Raw genomic sequence first — 17325 nt, forward strand, 5'->3', positions numbered from 1 at the left:
TATTTAGAAAAATTGAATTATGTCGTGTGATTTTAATAACAGAGCCACCCCACAATGTGCATTTTTTTGAGTCTAGTGATTTAATATTTCCAATCATCACACGGTACCCCGCCCACACCAGTAAAGAGCATCTCTGATTGGCTCTTAACGCTCCGCTCTCCCAATCATGTCATAATTGATCAAGGGATGAATGATCTTCTGCTTATTATCTCCAACAGAGGCTTATCAATCATCACCGATCAATAACAACTAAATCATTCAATGTGTTAATATAATCTCTTTGTTCATAACAATCTTTATTTTATCTATGTTAAAGCTCCTGTAAGCAGTTTTAAAATCTTTTAATTATTTCAAATTATAGCTTATGACTGGTACTTTATTTTATTTTACATAATATAATTTTAAATAAAATTTTATTCAAATATTTAGCTTGTGGGTTGGATTTTTTTTATTTTTTTTATTTTTTTATTTTGTTTTATTAAAAGAAAATATATTTATATATACATATATAAAATATATATAAAAAAAATATATATATATATATATATATATATATATATATATATATATATTATTTTACTTAGCACTCAACCCTGTGCTCACGGTGTGTGAGTTTTGGACAATACTAGGCTACCTGTTTGATTGAACAATAGGCCTATTGGTTTCCATCCAAATTATGTAAAAAAAACAACAACAAAAAAACGAATATTATTTCTTATACTTTTTATAAATAACTACATATAAATAATAATATGTTATTCATGAAAGATTATTTAATGCTGCCTTAAAAGTGCTGCTTAATTTGGAACAGTTGGTCTCCAAAACGATATATTGGAGAGAAAACAGTATAAGTATAGTGAGTTGATGCCTAATGATGCCTAAAAAGTGTGCAGCTCTTGGTTTGGAACTTGCCTTCATACAGAGAATGAATATGGTTAGACTGAGTAACTCTGATTTGAATTTAATTGGTTGTTTTTAAGGAAGTTAACTGGGCATTACCGGCTGCCACTGACATGGATTGAAACTTTACAAGCCTTATTGATGCTTTACTCAAGCGTTCGACAATACGCTTTATTATTCATATGAGTGAGTATGTGTTTTCTTGATCAGCCGGCGGTGAGTTATTGACGGCCGGGGAGGAGAGTTATGTTATCACAGAATTATACATCATGTTATGAATCCATCAGCTGGAAGCTCAAGTGCTTGTCATCTGCTTCTCCTCATTTATCCGAAAGAGAACAAACCTTTCTTACTTCATCATCTTCTCTTTCTTCCTCTTGAAATATAGAGAAATCAAAGGAGAGAGAGCGTATGATTAACTCCAGAGAGATTGAGATAGGAGGGACGCAGAGAGTGAGAGTGGAAATGACAGTTGGCTTCCGCTGTGTAGCGTTAGATTTTGTTTTGTGAAAAGAGTGGATATTCTTAATCTTTTCTCTCCCTTGTAACATCACTCGTTAGTTATAACCATCCCGGTGTGACAGGCTTCGCTCCGAGCGGCAGGACACAGGGATGCTATTAAGTCACAGTGCGTCATATGTGTGTGTGTGTGTGTGTGTGTGATGGACCCAGAGGGAAGGGTAGAAGGAGAATGGCCGTTAGTGGGTTTAAGAGTTGGATGTTGTTCCGTTTACACTAATGTGTTCTGGCTCCAGAAATGTGTGTGGCACTTGAACGATGCCATAGTGCAGTAAGCCCCTACAGCGCAACACAACTGAAGTCAACAGCACTGGACTGACATGTGCAGTGTTCAGAGCATACGTGTGTCATTTTTTTTTTCAAACAATTACTCATGCGTCCAAACATGAGCATACAAACAATATCATAAACGGAATACAAATAGGTAATTCTATCAAACGTGTGCCTTTGAGGTTCCAGCGGTTTTCAGTTTGATAAGGTGATTTAAAGAAATTGTTTGTTCAATTTTAAACACTCACTGAGATGTTCTGTTTCATATCTGTGATGATGAGCTACAGTGTGCTTGATGCTATTATTTTATACTAATAGTTACAGTGTCCACTCTTAAATTATTATAATTCTGATTTTTTTTAAATGTTAAAGTATGGAGTAGTTCATTGCAAGAAGAAGAAAAAAGTGCTGACTTCAATTGTGCATTTTTGCTATTGTAGCAAGGAGAAATTGGAAACGCAAGGTTGAGGACAGACCAATAATTAATCTTCATGAAACAAAAACATTTATTGTTTTAGTTAGTGTGTGTGTGTGTGTGTGTGTGTGTGTGTGTGTGTGTGTGTGTGTATTCCTTTAATGTTCTATCATTATTTCCTCAATAAAAACACATCTGATGTTCAATCTGGGGACACAAATTCCAAGTCAGTAAACTATAAAATAAATTAAAAAAAGACTGAATGCTAACTGTATTCCCATATGGATAATTTAATTTTTTTAAAAGTATGCTGTTGGAAAATGTAAAAGGTAGCATTGGATATTCATTAAGTATTTTTTTTTTTTTTATAAACATAAATAGTTACTTAAGGGATGCAAATGGCACCCATTTGTAGAATTTTGTGTTTCCTCTGCTCTTATGGTCATTGATGGAAAAGTCAGGTTTCACTCCAGGTTTTCTATCACTTTCATCCATCTTATCTGTGTTTGTGGGTTGTGTGTACGTGGATTATTCTCCCGGCTGGTCAAAGATATCTCCCTTGATAACATCACACAAGAGCTTGACCACTTAAAGGACACAGACAGCTTATCCTAGATCTGTCTTCAGAAACACAGAGCCATTGTGGGTGCAAAAGTGGCACTGTGCAGGGTTTTTTACTCTAAAGCAGTGTTGTTCAATCCTGATTATTTGATTAATTGAATGAATATTTAATAATAATAATGTTAATTATTATTATTATTATTGTTAAATATTCGTTCAATGATATATTTATTAAGTAATACAAAATAGTTTAATAAATAAATATGTTATGTATTCATTGATTTATTTAATATTAATTGTATATTAAAATTCCTTATTAAACTAAATATTCATAATTCCTCATGAATCTTTCTTTTTGTCTGCTTTTCAGAAACATTAATGGACACCCGGACCGCCACAGCAGAGCTCGGGTGGACGGCATACCCTTCATCAGGGGTGAGTGTGTGTTTGTGTGAATAAATGACCCACAGAACTGCTCACTCTGTTAAAATACTTACCCTCTGTCTTTTATTTTTAGAAAAGCACATTAAACCAAAACCTCCTTCTATTCACCTTTCAGCAACAGCTTACTAGATGAAGAGGGACCAAATAATTTCAGATTAACTCTAAAATACGCCAAGAAATATGTTTGTACTACATGTGCCGTGTCTGAACAGTGAAATTAAAAGATCAACGTCTCCCACGGCAATGCACACACACACACTCCTCTTTCTCTCCCTGCTAGGTACAAAACCCTCATCACAATCGGTTTACGCATTACACTCCACAGTTCAGAAAGACTTAATGACATAATGGGTCCACTTAAGGTAAAAAAGCACCTCTGAATCCATCTAAATGTGGTCCGGAGGAGAGCGGGATACTGTAATGACAGACGCAGCAGGCAAAGTAATATAAAGCTTTCATTGAACTCTCAATAAGGGCACACAAAATCGTTCTGTCTGAGTGTTTTCTGTATTATTTCATGGAGGTCCTGTAGAAAGTGATACTGTTTCCGTTGGATACTGTTGTAGAGTAGAAACATATATGTGCATGATAGCACACTGACTGGTGATTTTTATCAGTGTGAGCAATCACTTTTGTCCTAACCATCCGACGGTTTTGTCCGACGGTTTTGGTTTCTGTAACGTCATGCTCGTAGCTCCACCCACACTGAAAACTCACTGGTCTCAAATCATGAGACTTCACATTACTATGAAACATCAAACTACATTCTGATCAGCTGTGATTTAGTTGATTCATGCAATTGTTTTCCTTAGATGACAGGAAAAACTGAACAATTTTGTTAAAGCCAATTGTTTAAAGGAGGTCTAAAATTGTGTCTTAATGATAATACGATTGACTGGAGTGAGCTATGGTATATTGACAGAGCGCCCATCTCTCTCTCTCTCTCTCTATCTCTCTCTCTCTCTCTCTGACCAGCTGTGCTATAAAACATTAATAATAAAATAATCCACAGATGGTCACCAGAGGACACCCACACAGGCATATGACACACACATCTGACAGTGATGGACAGGGAATTTAGTGAGAGGAAATCCATTAGCTCATCATGTGACAGACAGCCATATTCCCCCCTGTAATTAGTGCAGTTTGCTGAGGCAAGCACTAGTACTGTTGCTTAAGGGGAAAGATTTGAGCAAACACAGATTATTAAACTTTGTGGTTGCATGCTTTGCACTTGTGCTTCAGATAATGTCAAATCCATCCATCCATCCATCCATCCATCCATCCATCCTATTACTCTTCTTCTCTTTTCTCATAACTTCATCATCTCTTTGGGGTCACCCTGCTCGTCCTTCACACACACTATTGACTGCTTTCTCAATTCATTCACACCATTTGGCGAATTCTCACAGCTGCCCCACTCCAACACACCCGCATCAGTCTTTCTCTAATAGATCTCGGTTTCCATTAACCCCACCCCCTTCCTTTTCTCTTAAAGAAATCCCTAAAACCCCCAATTCCTCACAGACCTCAGCCGGCCACCCCTGCTAAAAAGGCTCACGCACGCATCTTGAGCTCGAATGGCCGATTGTTCCCCTCTGTCTCTGCGATTACCTTTCACGCCTGCTTGCCCCGTCCCTAACCCGGAGGTCAGAGGTCGGCTGCTTCTTCAGCAGCCCATATTTAATTCATCACCCCAGTTTGTGTGTGTGTGTGTGTAATGCTCCCAGGAGACTTCGAGATGTGCTCCTGACTATATGATGTATGTGCCATACCATGATTTCCCTTTCTGCTTTCACAGCAATCGTACTTTAGCATGTGTGAACGTATCGATCATATGGAGTCTGAGTGATTTGGAAGGGAAAGTAGACACTCACTCCATATGAATCTGAATGAATTGTCCTGGCTGTGTCACGTGAAAGACTCTTTGTTGTGCCTGCAACAGGAGCAGTGCTGCTGTGTGTTTATGACAGTCACATGCGAATATGTTAAACAAATTTAGCCAGGGGACAGTGTCTGTTTGTCTGTCGATGTGTATTTTTACATTTTTAAAATGTCGTATTAGTGTTGGCATTATTTTAGCTTAAAAACTTTTAGCAAAAGGGATAGTCAAGATCAGTCATCATTACTCACCTTGTTGTTCCAAATCTGACTTTTACATTTAGATTTATGCATTTGACAAATAGGCCTACTTTTATTCAAAGTGACTTGTGCTACAAAGTTAGTAAGATTTTTTTTTTTTCTAAATGTTTCTGAAATAAGTCTCTTATGCTCGTCATAGCTGCGTTTATTTGATTTGACTGCATTTAATATTGTGAAATATTATTACAATTTAAAATAATTTATTCCTTTGATTCTGCTGTTTTTTTTTGCATCATTACTCCAGTCTTCAGTGTCACGTAATCATTCAGAAATCATTCTAATATGCTGATTTGGTGCATAAGTCCCTGTTCACACTTGGTATGAAGATGCATTTTGGTTGATTGGATCACGAGATTTCGCTAAATCCAGGTGTAAACGGGGTCTGAAACGTTTTGAGCTTTTCCACTTTCCTCCACTCCTAGAGGTAGTTGAAAACACATTCAATTGCATTGCTTCTGTAGTGTAAACGCTCAGGGAACGCACTAGCCAGACAGGATTTAAACTTTGTCAGCTGGAAATCCAAGTTTTATTTAAAGATGAAAAACATACCAAGTACAATGTTCTCTCACAATTCCTGATCTCTAACTCGCAATCTACTGTAAATATGATTTTTTTTAAAGCAAAGGCAGTCAAGCTCCAAAAATGACTAACAAGTAAACGACAACAAACACATTACATGTATTACATTCTGAGCCATACGAGATTTATATTCTATCGTAGGCCTTTCTTTCTCTGTGCCTCATGATTCCCTTCAGTGGGTTCTCTGGATGTACCAATTGAGAAGCCTTGGCTGCTGTTGTATAAAAAAGACTCTTGTGTTGCATGTATGTGCATGTGTGTGTGTGTGGTAGATTAAAAAAAGGCCTTAATTGAAGTCTACCCAGTCTTTTTGCTCTTCTGTTCCTCTGAAAGCAATTTAGCCCTCTATCCTTCTCTCTGACAAGCTAAACAAGCTCACTATCTTTTGCTGTTTTCTCTTAGCTCAATCACAGCCGACCATGTGCCTGCAGCTTTTCAGATGCCCTTTGTTCCATTCCCTCTTTATTCATCTTTCATTTTTCCCCTTTCTTTTCTAATCTCACACACTCATTCTCACTCAGAGTCTGGGAAGACTTTTGCTTGTCTTACACTGCAAAGAAACATTTCTGATTCAATATTTGTGTTGTTGTTTTTCTGTTAAAATATCTAGACATCCTTAAAATAAAATCAGGGTTTTTGTATACACTAAAAAATGTGGGATCGGTAAGATTTTTTTTTCCTTATGGTTTTGAAAGAAGTTTCTTATGCTCACCAAGGCTACAGTTATTTGTTAAAAAATAAAAATAAAATTATAATATTGTAAAATATTATTACAATTTAAAATAACAGTTTTCTGGTATGTGCATATGTTTTAGAATGTAATTAATTCCTGTGATGGAATTTTACAGCATCAGCATTACTCCAGTATTCACATGATCCTAAAACACTGTGCCATAAAACATAATACACTTGTATTAAATACACTGGCATACTTATTAACTCAAATTGGTTACATATTTGATACATGTTGGTTAAATATAACATACTGGTTCCAGTAAAAACACTGTGTGTAGCGCAGTGCTGCATGAGTAATTTTTGTCAGTTCTAAATAGAGTCACAGTGTAAAAGCATGTGAGCTGTTGCTTTGCTTTAGGTGCTGCTTATATGTGCAGTGTGAAACAGGTGTTAGTCTAGCTGTATGTGCCTACTGTTGACCTGCTATATGTGCCACATTTCCATCTCACCGACGAATGACCAACAGTAGATTCATACCGAAAATAGGCTAAGCTTGATAAACATTGCTGTAACTATTGCAGAATCATACTTTAGAAGAGAAGTCCAGACGTTTATTGATGTCTAAGTGCAGATATTGTACAGACGATGCATATTTCCATAGGGATTTACACCTACTCTTTTATAATAAAATCTGTCTGTAGAAAAAGACAGAAAAGAAAGACCACAAGTAACTGGGGAACACAGAGAATCTTCTGTATGGTCAGGATATATTTCATCTGTATTCCTTTTCTCAGCCGTCTTCACATGAGATTTTCACTTTCAAGAGGGGTGGTGTTGCTGTCCCTTTAATTTTATGTTAGTCAAAAAACACACACACACACACACACACACACACACACACACACACACACACACACACACACACACACACACACACACACACACACACACACACACACACACACACACACACACACACACACACACACAATTTCTTTACATTACTGTTATCCATCCTTTCTTTAAAGGAGCATTGCGTAGGTTCTGAAATTTCTAACCGTTACTGACACTAGTGGCCGTTAGAGAAACTGCAGCCAGTCTCATGCTCGTTCTCGGTGCGCACGCTCGTATGAGCACGACCACAGAAACCAGAGAGTTGTAACTATGTCTTACCTTTGCAGTAAAAAGAAAGCCAGCTCGGGATCTGTTTTTATACCCAGCGCTGACCGGTGCTCCCTCCAAGAATCAAATGCTGCTCCGATGTTGACTCTTGTCTTGTCTTTGCCCGACGCCGGTCACTCTCTATTTTGGCCGCACTAGATAGGGCTTTTTTTGTTTTGTTTTAAAATTACGAGGAGTTTCCGTGGGTGTCTGGATTGTGCTGGAGGCTGGTCGCTTCTCTTCGTCCGCAGAGTCCATTTGAAACACTAACGTCACTGCTAGCGATTGCCGGATGTAAGCCCAAGTAGACGAGAACGCGCATGACATCACATTTTGTGAATTTTCGAGCCAATTCGGACCCGACTCCTCCACACACAATTGAGCCTACAGGCTGATAGAGTCAACCGTGGTGGACATTAAGGTGTCATTCTTTCTATTACATTATAGTTGGCACATAAATGTACAAATGAAAACTATATCTTAAAGATTGTTTAAGTAAAAAGCTACACATAGCCCCTTTAAAACTTAGAAGTGAACTTTTTGCTACTGTACCTTTAAATAAAAAATGGACTGTAATAATGGGTTAAGCTCTTCTCATGTGAAATTAGTTACAGCATCCTTGCATATTTGTTTTATACTGTGTGTAAGTGTAAATGTAGGTGGCCATATGTTAATGTGCTTATGCTTGTGACATCATAACCACGATTTCTCAATGATTTATTTTTGCCGTTCAACTTGAATTACAAAAAAAAAAACCTTTTTGTAAAATGCACAAAACTCAGTAACACTCTAAGGCGCAATAAGGTCCCAATTCAGGAGTTCACATTTAAAAATAATCGGATTAAAAAGTTAGCTTTTTTGGTGTGCTCTCTGAGGAGAGGGCTCAGAGCTTGGTATTTTGGCCCGAACCCAGAGTACTCCCCCCATATTCCTGGCTGTGGTAGGAACCAGCCAAGAGTGAGGAGTCCGGGTGGTGGAGGGATGCTGACAACTGACAAGGAGCAAAGGTCAGTCAGCTATAGGCCTCCTCTCATGCAGATTGAATAGATCATTTGTGTTCCTCCCGAACTTTGTTAATAAAACTTCATGCATTGTGGCAGTAAGATGGTGGACAACTCAGAAAATAATCTCTTATTTTAATGTTTGTAGTGTGCACTGCTGGTTTATTTTAGTATTGTCGTGTTCTTGCTATGTAGCCAACACATGGAAACGCGGGTGGAATGAGCCACGACAAGGATATGCTTTCACAAGTTTTACTGAAGATCTTAGGACACAGATGTAAGTTACAGTTCACAGCGCACTCACCAACATTCATGAACACAAACTTATATCGGTTGCTGCAGCTGATAGGCGCTCTTGCTCCGGCACTGGACGGCAGTTTCTCCGACGTGCGATGAGCATGCGAGCAACCTCTAAGAACAACAACTAACTTCACTTCCTGCTCTATGCTAAGGAGTGCGTAGCTGAACAACCAATAAGCTACAAGAACACAGCAGGCAGTTAAGGGACTTAAAGGGCCAGGTTACAACACTATCCCCCCTCTAGCAGTACTGAGTCCCTTCAGTACAATAGCCCAAAAACAGGAACCAAATCAATAACTAAAACATTGTACATGTAATTATGACCAGTAAGTACCTTTAGTCTGGAAAAGTCTTCAAAGGCGTTAGCTCTGAAATAAAAGTCCATAAGTACTTGCACTTAACTGAAGTCTGGAACAGTCATTCTCTTTTCTCTTAATCATTGTATCTGGCAGGCTTACGAATTTCTCTTCCTTTGTTTGTCCTCTTGATTGTTTCTTCTTGTCCTAGGTCTAACATAAACCCAAGTTTTCTTTCTTTTTTTCTTCGTCGGCGAGCTGTTGGCTGACGTTTTCTTCCTTTGTCCAGGTTTTCCTTGGGCTCCAGGTCAGAAGATGCTGAATCTGTTTCACTACTGTCCTGGGTTGCGAGCTGTTCAGGTTCAAGCTGAGGTTCTTGAATGATAGGATCATCCGGGGTACCATTGCTCTTTTGCAGAATCTGGCTCCTTTGGCGCTTAACCCATGCTGGAATCACCTCACAGTCATAAGGTTTGAGACGATCATGATGCATGATTTTCTTGTGTCGTAATCCCTGAACCTCATAAAGTACAGGGCCACGACAGGCAGATATCACCATGGGCCCTTTCCACGGTGCTTGGAGTTTTGGACTCTGTCCCTTCTTTTTGGTGCTGTCCCTAATATACACCAGATCTCCCACACTATACATCCTCTCTTGAGCCCTGAGATCATACGTCTTCTTTTGACGTTGTTGAGCTGTTCGAAGGTGCTCTCTGGCAGTGTCATGTGCTTCTCTTAAGCCTTTCTCCAAGTTGTACAGGAACTCTGGAACTCCCAAACTTTCTGACCTCTGCTCTGCTATGCCAGACCACAGATCTTGAGGTTGGTAGACTTCCCTTCCGAGCATCAGCCTATTGGGTGTGAATCCGGTAACTGCATGCTGGGAGCTACGATATGCTGATGTAAGGAGGGGAAGGTGCACATCCCAGTTTTTCTGATCCTGGTTCACATAGCAGCGGATCATCTGAAGGAGTGTACGGTTGAACCGCTCAACTTGCCCATTTGAGGCAGGGTGGTAAGGGGTCGTCCTTGTTTTTGTGATCTGCAAGAGACTACAAACATTCTTGAATAGTGAGCTTTCAAAATTGCGACCCTGGTCTGTGTGCAATTCAAGTGGTGCACCAAACCGGGAAATGAACTCGTAAACTAGTGTCCTAGATGTAGTTTCTGCCCCTTGGTCTGCAACCGGAAAGGCTTCCACCCATCGAGTGAATTGATCAATGATGATGAGGACATACTTGTTTCCAGAACTAGACACAGGAAATGGACCCAGTATATCGAGATGGATCCGATCCATTGGGGCCCCTGCTTGGTAATTTTGAAGTTTGGCTCTCTTAGTAGGTCCTGCAGCTTTGCAAGCGTTACAGTGTTGGCACCGTTGTATGTACAAATGTACATCTCCACCCATGCCATACCAGTGAAAACTCTGACGGAGTCGCTCTAACGTCTTGCCTTCCCCCAAATGACCAGACTGGGGTGGGTTATGGCAGGCTTGCAACACTTCTGCTTGCATTGAAGCTGGTACTAGTAGCAGCAAAGAAGGGCTGAGTCCTCCAGGCCTTTCCCAACAATAGAAGAGAACACCTTGATGTGATTGGACTTGCGGCCAACACAGCCAGTATTTCCTTACCGCTGGACTTTTCAATGCTACCTGCTCTTTTGTGGGAAGGGTTTCACTCTCTTTCCACTCATGCAAGATTGAAAGATCAGGATCAGCCTTTTGTTTTTGAGCCAGCTGTTGTTTGGTAATGGTTTCTAACCAATTAACACGTGGGGCTCCAAGCAACTCTGAAGCTGGCCTGTTCTCTTCACCTGTGCAAATGTCATTGTGTTCCTCTGTTTCACACTCAATGCGCCTTACTGCTAGTGGCACCACGTCATCAACGTCTTGTTCAAACCTCTCCCAACGGTCATGGAGTCTTTGGCAATGTTGGCAACCTCCACATGGCAAATCTGAAACATCCTTCCCTGCCTGATAACAGTTACACATGTTGTGGATCTCGCCCTCACGTCTTGACATTGCATCAGCATTTGAATGGTGTTTTCCAGCCCTGTGCTCAATGACAAAATCATACTGGCTCAGCTCTTCCAGCCATCGTGCAAGCTGTCCTTCAGGGTGTTTGAAACGGAACAACCAGGTCAGGCTGTTGTGATCAGTGCGCAGAAGGAACTTCTTGCCAAGCAGGTAGTGTCGAAATTGGCGGGTGTAGCAGACAATAGCCAGCAACTCTCGTCTCGTTACACAGTATCTCCTCTGGGCTGGGGTAAGGTGATTACTGGCGTAGGTGATAACTCTCTCCTCTCCCCACTGGAGTTGTGATAACACTGCTCCAATGCTGTGATTTGATGCATCTGTGTCCAGGATATATTTCCCTTCCGCCGAAGGATACCCAAGTATTGGTACAGAAGTTAACTTTTCCTTGAGCTGTGTGAAGGCATTTTGGTGCTCCTCAGTCCACAGGAATTTTACTTCTTTTCGAAGGAGTTCATTTAGAGGGCTGGTCAACTCAGAGAATGCCTGAACAAACTTCCTGTAGTAGTTACACAGTCCAAGGAAGGCCTTCAGCTCATGCACACTTGTGGGGGTTTTCCAAGCTTCCACATCCTTAATCAAAGCTGGATTGGGGCGTATACCCTCACCACTGACCACATGGCCCAGAAAAAGGACTTCATCTTTGAGTAGATGACACTTTGATGACTTCAGCTTCAACCCGTAACTGTCAAGGCGTTGGAATACCACTTCAAGATGATCAAGGCTCTCGTCTACCTCTTTACCCAGGATTATGATGTCATCCAAGTAAATTAGAAGGGTTTCCCACTGAAGTCCTCGAAGAACAAGCTCCATTGCCCTTTGGAAAGTGCTTGGAGCATTGCACAGTCCGAAGGGCATACGATTGTATTCATAAAGCCCATAGCGAGTGATGAAGGCCGTCTTTGCTCTGTCCATTTCATCTACTACAATTTGCCAGTACCCAGATTGGAGGTCTAGGGTAGAGAAAACACAAGCGCCACCAAGAACATCAAGACATTCCTCAATCTTGGGGAGAGGATAAGCATCCTTAATTGTCAGGCTGTTTAGGCGCCGATAATCGACACACCAGCGGACACCACCATCCTTTTTACGGACTAGCACCACAGGTGATGCCCACTCTGAGGAGGAAGGTCTAACAACTCCTGCTTCCAGCATAGCTTTGAGGTGCTTCTCCTCTTCCCCTTGAAACCCAAGGGGAGTCCGTCTTACAGGCTGGCGTACTGGCCTAGCCGCTCCAGTGTTTATCTTGTGTGTGACAGCTGTTAAGAATCCAAGGTCATCATCTGAAATGGCAAAGAGAAACCTGTACGAATGCAGGAGCTTAACAAGTCGTTGTTGCTGTTCCTCACTTAATGTCCCGCTTGAAGCAGCATAAAGGGCTTGGAGGTGCTCGGGCAAGTCAGTGGCAGTTGTCAGTCTTCTCAGTTCTGAATGAACGGTGTCATCACTCTGCTCTTGAAGACTACAGTCCTCTTCTTGCTGCGTATAATTAAATAAGCTCTCATCTGAATAAGTTTCAACTAAGAGACCAAGGCAGGCTCCTTTCAGTAAGGTAGTCTTGTGGCTGGAAAGATTGCAGAGCCTGACAATCACCCGTTGCTCCATGGTTGTGACAACACTTCCAGAAGCCACAGTTTCTGTGATCGGGTAGGGTTCCAAAACAGCACAGACACCAGGTTTTGGATTATCAACTTCTCCCCAGACAAGACATTCACTTTCTGGAGGTAACATTGTGTCTGTCTCCAGGACCACTCGTGCAACGTGATAGTCTGTTCCATCACCGCCAACGATCCTAGCCGGAACCAGCTCCTCCTCGACTAATACTCTGCCATTCGTGTGGATTGTTACATTTGCAGCTTGCAGAAGATCAAGGCCCAGAAGAACAGAGTCACGTATCGGAGCCACAAAAACGTCCCATTCTGCACTCCAGGTACCAATTTGGAATTTAACTTTTAGTCCACCTTTGGCGCTCATGTCTTTCCCTGATTCTGCATTATGGAGGCATGTCTGTGTTAAAGCCATCTGCTTATTTGAGGGAAACTGCTGATATAGGGTTTCTGAGATAACTGTTGCTTCAGCTCCTGTGTCTACAACGGCTTTCACTGGAATGCTGTTCACAGTTGCATCAATGAGCAAGCTTGGGCCTCTACTTGTAGCGCGTCCCACCTGGGGTGTGGGGGACTGACTTCTCCAGCTTACCGAGTCTCTTGGAGCAGTACTGCGGTTTTGATCCTTACTACTTTGTCCAGAGTTGGGTGGCAGGGTTGACAGCCTCATGCACTCTCTGCGAAAATGTCCTTCTTCCCCACAGTGATAACACACACCTGTTCCAACACGGCTGGGACTTGGGGAGTAGGATCTGGTTTGTGCTGCACCACGTTGTGTTGGAGACCGCCCTCGCCTATTTTCCTGATTTGCTTCCTCCAGCTTTCTTGGCTCCTTAGCCACAGGGTTGTCTAGTTTTGATTGCAGCTGCTCCATCTTTTTCATAAGGAGGTGAAACTGGTCAGCAGTCACATAGTTCTTACTAATCCTCTCCACTGTCTCTGTTAGGGCTGCAGTTTTCTGCGAGAGAAGGGTTAGCTGGTCTGCAGTGACGTAGCTTGGACTATGCACCCTGCGTGAGGCTGCTGGAGTTTCAATGGACACATCATCATCTGCCCATGAAATCCGCCTGGCTCTGCTCTTTGAATCAACATCACGCCCCACAGTGGCTCGATAATTGTGCTCGTGGGCCTCTACAAATCTTTGAGCCTCCACTAATGAATGGGGATCTCTGTTCATTACTTCATAAGCCACCTTTTGGTTACGAAGCCCTTTGAGGAAGAAATCTGTGGCAAGTTGGTCTTGCAGATCGAGGTCCACACCAGGGTAGGCTAAGGTGACTAAGCGTTGTACCTCTTCAGCGAACTCTGCTGCCGACTCTTTGAACTGGTGGAGTTCTCCAAGCTTCCTCCTAATCGTGGTTGGGGGGTCTCGTTGACCAAAACGTTGAGTTAGCTGCTCTTTCAGAAGAGTGTAGTCCTCTCGAATATGCTCAGGAAGTGAACAGACGTACTTAATTGCTGCCCCCCTCAGGCATTCATGTAAATAGTCCACCCTGTGGGCTCCACTCCATCCAAACTTTCTGGCCTGCCGTTCAAATGGTACTAGAAACGATTCCCAGTCCCCAGTACCATCAAAAATAGCGAGCTTTGCTCTGGGACCCTCATGAGAAACGGGTTGGCCTTGATGATGAGGAATGTTGTGTCTTTGTTCAAAAGCATAGGTAGGTGGCAGTAGCTGAGAGCCACGCTCACTATTTCGTTGCCTAACACCTGTCTCTATGGATGGGGTAGCTCTGGTGGGGCCTGAAGTACGTGCTCTCTGTTGTATGACGTCCAGCTCAGCAGCAAACGGTCCGCTTGTAATGTTGCGTGACCTCTCTGGATTATCCAAGGGAAACTGTGAATCAATGTAAGGCATTCGCTTATCTCTGACAGTGGGCTGCAAGCTCTCACGGGTGTCCCACCTAGGTGCAGTGGACATGGATGTGTGCTGGGCTTGGGTACTACTTGCAATATGGTGCAATATTGGAGTCATCATCGTTCGCAGTTGCTCATTATTCTTGCTCTGATTTTCAAGCATTGCCTTCAACCATTCTGGAGGTTGGTCGGGATCAGAGGCTGCTGCTGCCATCGCTCCTTGGTATAAATCTTCCTGGGACATGTTTTAATATTTCTCTTTATTTTTTTATAGCTTTTTTTTATATATAGCTTTTCTTTTCTTTTTAGATAGCTTTTTTTTTTTTTTTTTTTTTTTTTTTTGATAGCTTTTTTTTTTTTTTTAAATCTTTTCTTTTTTTTTTTTTTTTTTTTTTTTTTTTTGATAGCTTTTTTTTTTTTTAATCTATATCTTCTTTTTTTCTTCTTTTTTTACAGTCAATTATTCTCACAAAAAAATCTTCCAGGAGCATTTGGTTTTCTTGATGTCTCTGACAGTTCACAGTGTAGTTGAGTCAACACGGTTCTCATCGGGTGCGAGCGCGAGGACGACAGCAAACTCGCGCCTCCGGCTACCAGTGAACTGCCTGATATTGAAGAATGGTGGAGGGCTTTTTATCCATATAGTTTTGTCGTACTTTTTTATTTTAGTCAATCATCCTTACAGACGACCTCCAGGAGCATTTGATTTTCTTAATGTCTCTGGCAATTCAGTGTAGTTGAGTCAACACGGTTCTCATCGGGCGCGATGACGTCAGCCCACTCGCGCCTCCGGCCTCAAGTGAAGCGCTAACACATTAGCATGCCACTGCAGCATCCACTTTTTTTAATCGATATCCGATATTCTTCTGGGTTAATCCACGTTGTTTCAAACACAATCTCGCTTCTGACACCAGTTGTCGTGTTCTTGCTATGTAGCCAACACATGGAAACGCGGGTGGAATGAGCCACGACAAGGATATGCTTTCACAAGTTTTACTGAAGATCTTAGGACACAGATGTAAGTTACAGTTCACAGCGCACTCACCAACATTCATGAACACAAACTTATATCGGTTGCTGCAGCTGATAGGCGCTCTTGCTCCGGCACTGGACGGCAGTTTCTCCGACGTGCGATGAGCATGCGAGCAACCTCTAAGAACAACAACTAACTTCACTTCCTGCTCTATGCTAAGGAGTGCGTAGCTGAACAACCAATAAGCTACAAGAACACAGCAGGCAGTTAAGGGACTTAAAGGGCCAGGTTACAACAGTATGAACCTGAGGTTAAGTGTAGTTTTGCACCACATTATCAAGAGGGAAAGGGAGAGAGAGAGAGAGAAGGCCATCTCTACTCGTGCACATTAAGAACACTGTTCTTCGAAGAGTGATGGCCCGCAACAGCGCTACACAAAGTGCAGTCCCTCACACACTTCTGGGTGCAGTATGTGTGTGTTTTAAAGTGATTTCTCTGTGTTAAGTGCTTTGTGTCACTTAAGAACCCACATGGACGAGAGTATGTGTTTGTAAAGTCCGCGATGGACTTGTAGCTAGTTTTGAGTTAACACTTAGTGACAAGTGGCAGCGTGCACAGGCTTTTTTCTTGCTCTCCTGTCGAGGTGTGTGTGAGAATAGATGCTTTCTCTGTATTTTCTGTCTTCGGATCACTTAAGTGAATGTACACGAGAATATCTGCCCTTCTTTTTTGTATATTTAATGTCTTGTTCTCTTTTTTACTTAACAGCAGCACTACATATACACACTACTCAGCCGAGGCCACTTCAAGGAGGTAATTTAAAGCGCGCCACGTCCTGTCCTAAAAACAAGACAAGTTTTTCCAAAGGCTGAGATCTCTTTGTGTTTAGTCGCACAGAGCCAAACTTTTGACGGAAGCACAAAGTCTGGTCCACTTTGCAGTGTATCCTGGCCATGAATTGATGACTTAAACAGAAAGAGACCGTGTGGCATTATGTACTGTGATCAACAGCCATTTGTGTTGTTTGGTGGCATTTCGAGGTGGGTAAGTCTTGCTTTTATGCTACTCAAACCCTCGGACACTCTGAACATCTTTCAACTCTCTCCCCACCATCGAGCAGTTTTTACATAATTTATGACACAATGCTTTCCCGCCATTGACAAGTTTTTCCTGCAATCCACGTTTTCACTTTTATACGGTAGGGGGCGCTATTACGCATCTTCTGAAATAATACAGAATCTCCGGATCCAAACACAAATGAAGAAGAAGCAAAAAGAAGCGGTTGAAGATTCCTTAAGCACATGTAAGCTAATGCGATCATCAAACATTTAACAGCATATAAATCAAAACTGCCTAACGTTACCAAATGAAATGTCGAACTCACAGAGAAGTATAGGATTGTGCTAACTTTGTGGGTGTTGATGAACTCGATCTACTCATTCTATGTTTTGATCATTGTTCTGAATCCAATCCGGACATAGTCTTTGACTAAAACTTGATTTTCGTTTTAAACCAGAGGCTCTGTTCTTTATTTTTATATATCTATATATACTATATATTTTATAACATTGCATATTCAAATATTTCTACAAC

The 17325-nt window shown here is 41.5% G+C and overlaps 1 protein-coding gene across 3 annotated transcripts in view; it reads left to right on the forward strand.

The window, feature by feature from the left end:
* The window catches only part of ephb1 (EPH receptor B1), a 267402-nt gene that overhangs the window by 78350 nt on the left and 171727 nt on the right, over nucleotides 1-17325 (forward strand). For all 3 annotated transcript variants that reach the window (XM_077221927.1, XM_077221929.1, XM_077221928.1), the window contains exon 2: nucleotides 3036-3100. In XM_077221927.1, coding sequence (XP_077078042.1) covers nucleotides 3036-3100 — 65 coding nt within the window. The remainder of the gene's footprint in view (nucleotides 1-3035; nucleotides 3101-17325) is intronic.

Source organism: Siphateles boraxobius, unplaced genomic scaffold, assembly GCF_051911475.1.
Source record: "Siphateles boraxobius isolate OS27281-9 unplaced genomic scaffold, OSU_SipBor_1 86, whole genome shotgun sequence".
Lineage (NCBI taxonomy): Eukaryota > Metazoa > Chordata > Actinopteri > Cypriniformes > Leuciscidae > Siphateles > Siphateles boraxobius.